This window comes from Ipomoea nil, unplaced genomic scaffold, assembly GCF_001879475.1.
Source record: "Ipomoea nil cultivar Tokyo-kokei standard unplaced genomic scaffold, Asagao_1.1 scaffold1834, whole genome shotgun sequence".
NCBI classification, from domain to species: domain Eukaryota; kingdom Viridiplantae; phylum Streptophyta; class Magnoliopsida; order Solanales; family Convolvulaceae; genus Ipomoea; species Ipomoea nil.
This window is the reverse complement of record NW_017618262.1, coordinates 1609226-1621290: the sequence shown is the minus strand read 5'-3', so window position 1 is coordinate 1621290 and position 12065 is coordinate 1609226. Positions and strand designations below refer to the sequence as shown.

Here is a 12065-nt window from a genome sequence, read left to right as displayed (position 1 = left end):
CACCCATGAGAATGGAATAAAGGTTGGAGATTACTATGTAAAATATATCATCGTTTACACAAATGACATTATAGCTCAAATACATCGCATTTTATTGGATAACCAGTAACTAAAAATATCTTTACAATGGAAGATTTAAAGGGTCACACCTACTTAGGATAAACCATTGAACACTATTTTGTCATTTTTTCTAGTCCTGAAAATTAATTTTTGTTCATGTGAGCTGAGGGATTGGTTGAAATAATTAGCATTTTAAGAAAATCATTTTAATGTATTAATTTGTGTAGGGCTCACTTCAAATTTGGGTTGGGTCAATATAAATTTTAATTTTCCTAGTTGAAGATATATTTGATATATTACACACTCAAAATAGATAATGGGTGAATGAACAATTGATTATCAAAATGTACTCATTAAATTAAAGTTGATAAAATAGAGTTTGTGAATGCTTTTAAGTAGCATTTGGTCCACATTGAAAAAGCATGTGAGTTTGCACTAGTATAAATGTTGGGAAATTTTCATACAAAATTCTAAAATAATATTTTTCCGGAACAAAAAAAGTAATTCTAATCTCATTCTTTCCTTAAAACCGATTTACATACTAGTGTCTGCAAACTCACGTCACACTTTGAGAATCAATCTTTAATTTCATTCACCTATTATCCATTTTAAACATATAATATATCAAATTCATCATCTCACTTAAGATAGTCTAAATTAATATATTTTGACACGATCCAAATCAAAAGTGGACTCATAAAATGGCTACTTTAAATGTCAACTTAGCTAATTTTTCTGACAATAAATACAATTCAACTTTTAAAAAGTTTACAAATTGTGTAGTATAGATCACTCTCTCATGTGTAGCATTGCATACTTCTCTTTTAATTTGCTAGTTATACAAGTTATTAATGTTTTACCCAAAAAAAAAAAAAAAAAAAAAAAAAAAAAAAAAAAAAAAAACTCTAATTTTCTCTCCTACAAACTCTCTCTCTGCTCTGATGCTCTCTCAAAAATTTTGCAAGCACTTCTCTAAAAATTTGAAGTGTTTAAATTATTTTGTACTGTTGTTCTAGTTTGCCAAGAACGTTTATATTTGAGTGCCTCAAATATTTATGTTGTTAATCCATTGTATCATAGAGAATGGACGTTTTAATGCTCCTACCACCATTTGGATAAAGAGAATCAATTTTTAAAAAAATGTATTAAGCACACTTTAATTTGGATTATCCGTGTTATTAACATGTCTGAAATTTTGAAAATAATAATTCCCTACACCTTACAAAACAACAAAAACATATGGCATTGTAATTTCCCAATAAAAAACCTCAAAGAGACTAATGGCCCGTTTGGTTCACGGAATAGGCCGGGAATGGCATAGTATTCCCAGTAATAGGCCTATTCCTTTGTTTGGTAACCATTTTTATTACCAGGAATAGTATTCCTGGTAATAGCCTATTACCTCAAATAAGGTAATAGCTATTACTAGGGCCCCCCCTGGTATTAGCCTATTACCTCAGGAATAGATTTTAGAATCTATTTTCTTTTTTACCTCTTTTCTTTAACCGATTTTTTTTATCCTATATATAAATTTATCCTATTTCACCACCGTCGTCGCCACCACCACCATCACCGCCGCCGTCGACACCACAACCATCGCCGCCGCCACCACCAACGCCACAACCGTCGCCACTCCCACCACTGCCACCGCCACCACCACCACTACTACCCCAGCACCACCATCGCCACCGCCACCACCATCGCCGCCACCGCCACCGCCACCAGAACCACCACCCAGCAGCACCGCCACTACCACCACCACCACCACAACCGTCGCCGCCGCCACCACCACCATCGCCATCATCACATATTTTTATAAGGGTATTTATGTCTTTTAAAACATATTTCATTTCTATTCCTTAAATCAACCAAACGCTGTAATATAATTCCTAAAGTCTATTCCTTCCGCGAACCAAACAATAGAATACAATTTCTATTCTATTCCTTGCCTATTCCATTCTTTATGGAATAGCATTCCTATTACCTCAAAATTCATTCCGTGAACCAAACGTGATGTAATAGTATAACTTCAAAATAAAGAAAATTAAACATCAACGTAACATTGTTGCACCAATTGATACTTAGCAGTTGACCCGACTAAAATGCTGTTTTGACTATATTGCCCTCCTCCGAAGCTCAAATAAGCAGGGCAGTTTGCATTCAAACGATACCTCCCGGAGATGAACGTCCCAACTTTCCATCTGATCCGTCCATCCACTCTGATGTTGATCAACACCCTGCCGGCGTTCTGGTCTTGGCCGATCTCCACTCCCAGGTAGGGCGCCACCGGGACGGCGTTGCCGTTGACGAACGGCGACCAAACGGTGACTTCTTTGTGGCCTTGGTAGGAGGCGGGGAGGAGAGTGGCGGGGGTGATCTGCTGGCCGCGGTAGGTGGCGTAGACGTCGACGCGGTCGTAGTAGATGCCGATGCGCTTGTTGGGGTTGCGGGAGGCGAGGGAGACCTGGATGGTGGTGGTCAGGAGGTTGAGGCCGGTGGCGGCGGCGGCGGCGTCGCCGCCGGTGAGGTTGAAGTTGTAGACGGTGGCGTCTTGGAGGATGAACTGGGGCTTGGTGGGGCGGAGGATGAGCCAAACGAGGAAGACGATGATGAGGATGAGAATTATGAAGCACCAGAGGCTAGCCCAGAGGCGGCGGCGCCGCCGCCCATGGTCGTAGTAGGCAGACATGAAGGTTAATGTTAATAGAGTGATCGAGTACTTAGTTGCTTACTTACGTTACGTGTTGGGAGAATGGTTTCTTATATAGGCAAAGGCTTAATTTAGTTTGTGTAAGGACTAAAAATTACGAAAAAAAAAAACAAAAAGGAGAAAAGATAGCTAAGATGATCACCTTTATGGAAAAAGGTTTATTATAGGCCTAAACTTTTAAAAGTTGCAATTAAGTATATCAACATGTTATTTTAGTGCATCGAAAAAATTGATTACTGACTAGTAATAGTCCGTCATTAGGGTTCTGGAAATATTCAGATTAGCTTCGAAAATAAAATCGGCAACCGACGTGCTTTTGTCATTAAAGAATGCTACCAATGATTGCCTTCTTCACTGACGAAGGAGGCAACGTACCGCCAGTCACCTTCTTCCTCAAACGAAGAAGGCGACCAATAATCGCCTCCTTTGGGGAAGAAGGGCGACTGTCGAAGGCAACCGGCGATAGTTTACCGATCGTCGGTGGTCGATTTTTATCCCTAGAACTAATTGGAAGATTATTAGAATCCTAATGACATACTATTACAGGTTACTAACTAATTTTTGAAATTTGATGAACTAAAGTGACATATTGATGTACTTAATGACAACTTTTAAAAGTTTAATTAGTCTAATTAACTTTTTGTATAAAATTAGCCATTGGTGTGTGAGTTTGTAGAATGGGTCAACAACCTTATCTTTTTAGGACATGGGAGCATGGTTCTACGCAATGCTAAGGACTCAAGAATTTCTGCCTATATATGGTCTGGTCCCCAGTTTTACAAGTGGAACTCTTGAAATTATAACGCAATAATTAACGCACTACTCTCATCTTCATACCAATATTATATCAGTGATTGTAAATTTAGATCATTGGATATATGTATATAGAGAATACTAACAATTAATTTTAGGGTGTATATGTATTATTGTTAAATAATTTTAAATGCACCATCTAAATTTAATTAGTACCATGTGAATGAAGAATAAGTGTCGTGAAAACTCTTTGATTAAATAAGATTTAATGGTACTTAAAATTCTGGATCCGTTGAACGAAAGTGATATAATCAAGAAGTACGTGCATGCATGCATGCAGTACACGTATATATTATATGGGAATAATAAGTTTAATTATATTATATTACTATTAAGATTGGTTAAAAACATTGATTTTGGTGTTTGACTCATGATGGTGTAGTAGACTTAACCAGCAAAGTCTTGCACCCCAGCGTCAAGTTCACGTCTTATAACAGTAACAGAAGAAGAAACAGACAATTATTACCCCCATCCAATTGACTGAGAACAGGGATCACATTCATTTTTCCAACCACTCATAATGACTTGGAATGAGTAACGACCACGGCCCATGACTAATATAGATTACATTGTTATGGGTCAATACTGGAAATTCTGAAATTTCCGATCACCTGAAAGTGATCTTAAATCAAGTTAAAAGTTTTGTTCCGATCATTTTTGGTATTTGGAAAAACCCTTGTTGCTATTTCCGGTCACTTTTTACTTTCGACTTGATTTAAGATCACTTTCAGGTGGTCGAAAATTCAATAATATCCGGTGGTGGGTATAACTTAATTGGTTAATTAATTTAAAATAAATTGAAAGACTTTACTGTAGGTGTAACTGTGTAAAGTTTGAAGTGAATAATAATTTTGACTACCGGATTATATATATTAGTTGTTTATTAAAAAATATATATTTAGTAAGACGAGTATTTATTATTAACGGTATCGTTATAGGTAAAAAATCTAAAAAGATAATATATTTTTAATAATAACTTATTTATTATATAATAAGAAATATAAATATCATTTTTGATAATTTAAAAATTTAAGAAAAAAACAAAAACAAAAACAAACAAACAAACCCAGATTTTTTGGAACATTGGCTAGCAACCACAAATGGAGAGCACTCCCCTCTATAGATAGGGGGAATGCTCTCCCATTTTGATGTATTATATATATTATGGGATGGCTCTCATGCCATCTATCCCACAAAAACAAAATAAATTTTTTAAAATTTTATTTTGAAGTTGTTTTTCAGTGTTTTGGTATGATAATATAATTCATATATATCACACCAACTATTTTTCTAAACGGAATTTTAACGTTTTGGATAAGCCAAAACATTGAAATAGTCAAAATCGCTAAAAACTAGTCAAATCATTGTTTACCAAACCAATCCTATATTTCTATATATCTTATCTAATATTTCGACTTTGTTTGGCAATCAGTGGTTAGAGGTTAGCGTTAGCGGATTATATTAGCGGGTTTGACCAGCAAATTGTATCAAACGGTTTATAAAAAAGTTTGATAAAATTAACTGTTTAGATTAGCGGTTAACATGTAAAATGACCAAAAGGGTATAATAATAATAATAATAATAATAATAATAATTATTATTATTATTATTATTATTATTATTATAATAAGAAAAAAAATGATGCGGAAGTTTAGAAAATAAATAGCGTTGAGCTCCCTTATAAAAGGGAGCTCAACGCCAATCAGTTTCTCTTGCCCAACCCACATCGGATTAGGGAAGGCAATGGGTCGGGAGGGCTACATCCATCACCCGACCCACCTTATATTTTCTCCACTCACCCTCACCTCCAACCTGCATCAGGTGGACTTTTTCAAAACTCAACCCTACCCCCATCGGTGCGAGTGCCACCCCTACCCCCATCGGTGCGAGTGCCCACTACGGATACCCACCACTTATCATTTTGTTATTTATTTTTTCAAAAAATAATATTTAAATTACTTACACATAATACAATAATAAAATTTATTAGTGATACTAAAACATAAAATAATAGAAATATTTAAATATAATAACTAAATTATAAATTTTAAAAAATAATCTTAGTAGTTTTGATATAAAAATAATAAAAAGTTACGCCATGTTATATAAACTTTTATAAATAACTACATACTAGTACTTTTTTTTTTTTTTTGAAAGTACATACTAGTACTTATTTTACTATATATTATATATACACACACACATGGTCGGTCGGGTGGGGTTCTAGGCGAATTTTGTACATAGAACCCAAATCCAACCCAACCCACTGCGAATTTACTTTTTTAAGACCCACCACCCACCATCACCCAAAAAAACCTAATTCATGCGGGGCGGATTGAAATTGCCATCCCTACATCAGATGGGCAAGAGAAGAGAAGCCTGAGGCTTCTTTATTTAAAGAAGCCGCTTCTTACAATGAAGTTTAAATTATTTTATATATATATATATATATATATATATATATATATATATATAGAGAGAGAGAGAGAGAGTAAATACCCAAAATGGTCCCTTGACTATAGCTAAATTCACAAATTGGTCCTTGATTTTCAATTTCAACCAATTAAGTCCTTAACTTTGCAATTTTGACACGATTTAATCCTCCATCTATTTGACCGTTTGTTGACCGTGATCGACGATCTCCAGAAGAACCTTCAGCTCTCTCAAAAAAATAAAATATTTGCCTTTGGACTTCTCAATACTTGTCCACATTGATGGACAAACAATTATATTTGTAAGAAGTGCATTGCTCCTCTTATATAGAGGAGCTCAAGAGCTCCTTTTCCAAACATTTTCAATGTGGGATCAGAATGATCCAACATCATTTACAAAGGGGAGCCTGTGGCTCCTTTTTGTTTTTTTTTTTGTTTTTTTTTTTTTAATTTTATTTTTATTTTGTATATCGTTTTGTTTGGATGATGATGATGATGATGATGATGATGATGATGATGATGATGATGATGATGATTATGATGATGATGATGATGATGATGATGATGATGATGATGATGATGATGATGATGATGATGATGATGATGATGATGATGATGATGATGATGATGATGATGATGATGATGATGATGATGATGATGATGATGATGATGATGATGATGATGATGATGATGATGATGATGATGATGATGATGATGATGATGATGATGATGATGATGATGATGATGATGATGATGATGATGATGATGATGATGATGATGATGATGATGATGATGATGATGATGATGATTGATGATGATGATGATGATGATGATGATGATGATGATGATGATGATGATGATGATGATGATGATGATGATGATGATGATGATGATGATGATGATGATGATGATGATGATGATGATGATGATGATGATGATGATGATGATGATGATGATGATGATGATGATGATGATGATGATGATGATGATGATGATGATTGATGATGATGATGATGATGATGATGATGATGATGATGATGATGATGATGATGATGATGATGATGATGATGATGATGATGATGATGATGATGATGATGATGATGATGATGATGATGATGATGATGATGATGATGATGATGATGATGATGATGATGATGATGATGATGATGATGATGATGATGATGATGATGATGATGATGATGATGATGATGATGATGATGATGATGATGATGATGATGATGATGATGATGATGATGATGATGATTGATGATGATGATGATGATGATGATGATGATGATGATGATTGATGATGATGATGATGATGATGATTGATGATGATGATGATGATGATTGATGATGATGATGATGATTATTATTATTATTATTATTATTATTATTATTATTATTATAGAAATGATTATTTTCCTTATACTGCTTATTGATTCTTTTTCATTTTTCAGAGTGTAGAAAACATTCACATGAATAATATTTCCTTCCATTATTTTCCATATTTACATATTATTATTAATTTTCTTTCCAATATTATTATTAATTGTTTGGGGGTACGACTTCCTTCCATTCTTTTTCATTTTTTTCATATTATTATTAATTGTTTAGGCGGGAGCTTGTAAAGGATGATTTGTTTTTATTAATTAATATAGAATATAAATATAAATTAATATAGAATATACATTACCAATTAAAATAAGTTTTTTTTTTTTAAAAAATATTATATTGAACAATAATATTACCAATTATTATTATTATTATTATTATTATTATTATTATTATTATTATTGGTTCACATAGTTGAATTATTTATTTTTTATTTAATTATTATAAATATAAATGATATTTTACTAATTAATTTATGATATTTATCAAATTTTATTTTTTAAATATAGTGTTTTATCCATGCATTGCACGGAATTTTATTTTTTTTATTATGAATTTAAAATAAAAATAGAAAAAATAAAAAGATGTTAAAATGTACAATATAATAATATAGTTGGACTTTTATATATTTAATCAAGTATCTATTTCATAACATACAAAATTAAAATTTAAATTTTGTATGGTTAATATATTCTCTAATCATGTACATATTTAGATAAATTTATAGAAAAAATTCATATAATTAAGTTGATTTATTCCAAATTGTATTTCATATGTATATATGAAATTTAAAAATATGAATAATAAAAACTAAGAGAATTGTATTTAGAAATCAATAAAAAAATGTAAATTCTAAATTTTGTATGAATAAATAAATATTCTAATCGGACGCATATCCTTATATGATTGTATAATACTTTGTATATACACATAATATTTATTAAATATGTATATAGGAAAGTCCTATAATATAATTTCATTAATTATAATTTATATTGATAGATTTATACTTAAAAAATTATATTTAGAAATTTAAAGAGTATATGTATGTATATTTAAAAAAAATTATAAATATTCATGTTTTGTTAATTTTATAATTTTATTTCTTTAATTATATTTCATATTTTATTAATTATAATTTAATGAAAGTGTCACAAATATGTCTACGGAAGAAATTATATCGGAGTATTTCTCAATTTCATTAATTATATTAATTATTATTACCAAATATTGTGGCAATTACCATAATAATTTCATTAATTATAACATTTGTTTTCTTCCAATATTTAAATACATTACCATAAAATTACAATAATAATAACACAAAAGAAGGAAAGAAAAATTATGAGAATAATCTATATCTATATATAATTAAAAGTAAAATCCTGCTAACCAAGTTTATCCCCAAAACTTAGGGGCATATATATATAAATTGCATATTTACCATATATGCATATTTTGTGTCTATATAGTATAATTTTTAACATTTGAATGGTAATAAACGGGGGAAAATGTCAACATACAAATGATAATTCTTTCATTACTATACTAATTTTAATGGTAATTCATTAATTACTATATTTCACGATGAGTCAGCCTGTTCATGCCCATCATTTTTCAAGAAACATAGAAATGAAATAGTCAATTATTAAAATTGTTTATGATTTCATTTTTAATTTTTGTCTAAAGTTAAAGATATATATTTTCGACGATTATAACATTTTTTGTATTAACTGAAAATTTAAAAGTTTTACCTTTTTTGAGATCTCTTACCATTTTATAATTTCAATATTATGCGATTTTGAACTCATCCATGGTGTACAAATACACTCTATATGACCATACAAAATCCATTGAAGAGACATTTGCACTGAAGAGTAAACTTCTCCTTAAACCAAATTCGGGTGTCAAGAAAATCTCCGTTTTCATTCATAATGATATTCCTATTTCTGAGTCTCTCATCACTGTTCGGTATATCAATGATGTCTAGATTTCTGGGTCTTCCACTGTTCACTTTGATCCTTATGATTGTGCCATTGCCAGTATTTTTTTATTTGGATTCAGTACAACGTGGATTTTTTTGGGAGGTTTCTCTAATTAAATTTTTGGTTAAAAATTTATATTTCCTTTGTATTTTATTTTATTACTCTTTTATTTATTTATACTAATATGTGAATGGAGTAACACAAAATCTGAAATTGTATTTGTTATTTATTTCTTTTTTTTAAATAATCATTATTTTTGTATTTTACAAAAATTTAGAAAAAATCAAATATAGCGAGATTTTTAATAGGTTAAACAAACACTCTACTCAAATGATATATATAAAAATGCTGTGAAATGCTGTAAAATGAACTTTGCTTGGTAAAAAAAACATAGAAACTTGAATGGCATGTACAAATCTCGAAGTCAACATACTAACTCTAAGTTTCAGAAAATCTTACAAAATTATCAAAATTACCGTCTTTATCATCCTCGATCGCATCTCTACAATCTTCCATAAAAACTAAACCAATAGGATTCTGTTACAAATGCTCTTCCTCCTCAATTTCCTTTTGTTGAAGCAGAGCCTCCTTAAGTATCTTCAAACGCATACCAAATGATATAAACTGCAAAACATATTGAAGTATGTGAGAATATAGTTAGAAAAATGTAGAAAATTCATGCAAAAAGAAAGCAGAGAGATGAGTCTGAGATTCTTTGATTGAAGAAGTCATTGTATTTATAGGTAGAAAATACTAATTCAAAAGGAAAGTATAATAATTTATTTATTTAAGGGAAAGTAGAATAATTTATTTATTTAAGGTAATAACATTATTATTTATTTATTTATTTATTTATTTATTTATTTATTTATTTTCCATTTGACATTTACTTACCAAATAAGTTTTACTACAAAAATTTTGGGGGGAAAATTTGTTAGGAGGATTTTACTTTTATATATATATAGATATAGATGTGAGATGCCCTCCAATTTCTTAGGTATTCAGTATTCTCACATTCCCTTATCTTATTACTAATTTTGGGTTTTGACATTTTAATCAATTTGTCTTATTACCATTGCCTTATTTACATACATCAGTTTTAAACCAAACACAGGAATCTAGCAATTCCCAGTTATCTAACATCCCCATCAATTTAACATTCCCTAAGGTAATCTAACATTTCGTGAACCAAACGCCCCCTTAGGAGGGGTAAATAACATTTTCCTAGACCTGGCAATTTGTGTATACGGGTTCGTTAACGGGTTGACACGATAACGACATGAACACGATAAGGCTAAACACAGACACAACACGTTAAGATTAACGGCTTCAAATTTTTAACACAAACACGAACACAATTTGTTAACGAGTTAAATGAGTTGACACGATAGACACATTTTGTTAACAAGTTTCGGTTCGTGTGGACATGATATGACACGAAACCCGTTTAAACCGCTAAGTCTATTAATATATTTTTTTTTAAAAAAAAACTAAAATTTAAAGTTAAGTTATATAAAAAAGAAATAAAACCTACAATACAATCCATCAAACAAACTAAAAAAATATGCAATTTATAACATTCATAAAATGATAAAATAACATTCAAAAATCATAATTAAAGAAGTCCATACTACTTTTTAGAATAAAATTGAACACAATAAAAATTCAAATTTCATATTGTTGAACGTCAATAATTGGTGTTGGATCTTGGCCTAATATAGTAAATTCATCCTTAGTCATGTTCATGATATCTTTTGTAATCTCATTCATGACAATGGTTCTTAGCGGGTTATAAACAGGTTCGTGTAAACGTGTTAACATGATAATATTAACGGGTTCTTAATAGATTTAACGGGTTGGCCTGTTAAGACACGAAACATAACGAATCATTAACGGGTCAACCCATTAACGACCCGGGATACATTAAGGCTAAACAGTAACCCGTTATTTTCATGTCATGTTAACGGGTTGTGTCCATAATTGCCATGTCTAATTTTCCTTATATTTATTGGGGAGTTAATTCCATTTTTGGTCATAGATTTATAGGTGACAGTCCACATTTAATCATTTTTTATTAAAACATCCACATTTGGTCCTAGTATTATTGTGGAATGACTATTTTTTGTCCTCTGTCAACAAAATCGTTAAAATGTCATTAAATACAAACGCATTTCGGTCTTCATTTACGAATTTTTTTTTCAAATAAATAAACATAAAAATATAGGAAGGTCAACTCACTTTCTATAAAAATAATCGAAACGCCTTTGTATTAACGACATTTCAACAATTTCGTTGAGAGATGACCAAAAATAGTCATGCCACAATAATAGTAGGATCAAATGTGAATGTTTTAATTTTTTTTTTTTTAAAAAAAATATTAAAAGTGGAACAACCACCTATAAATCTAGAACCAAAAATGAAATTAACTCTTTATTGGGTATCATGAATTAGCCAATTAACCTCACACACTTTTAATCAAATGCTAAATAATCTAATTAAATTATGCTACATCACTACATTAGGAGGAGAAATTGAGAGAAAATTTTTTAGAAGGATAAGTAGCATTACTCTATTCTAATCTAGCTAGGGTAGAAAGGTGAATATATGTTGCATGAAATGATAGGGTGGTGGTTTTATTGATGACAAATTAAAAGTGCATGCAGATGCACC

The 12065-nt window shown here is 30.8% G+C and overlaps 1 protein-coding gene across 1 annotated transcript; it reads right to left on the bottom strand.

The window, feature by feature from the left end:
- Positions 1–2051: 2051 nt before the first annotated feature.
- LOC109193150 (NDR1/HIN1-like protein 12) lies at positions 2052–2797 on the bottom strand. Its single transcript, XM_019343990.1, has one exon. The coding sequence runs from the start codon at positions 2747–2749 to the stop codon at positions 2105–2107; it is 645 nt and encodes a 214-aa protein (XP_019199535.1). The 5' UTR covers positions 2750–2797; the 3' UTR covers positions 2052–2104.
- Positions 2798–12065: the final 9268 nt, after the last annotated feature.

Bases quoted from the DNA above. Each gene is read 5' to 3' on its own strand.
- LOC109193150 (XM_019343990.1), bottom strand. From the start codon at position 2,749: ATGTCTGCCTACTACGACCATGGGCGGCGGCGCCGCCGCCTCTGGGCT.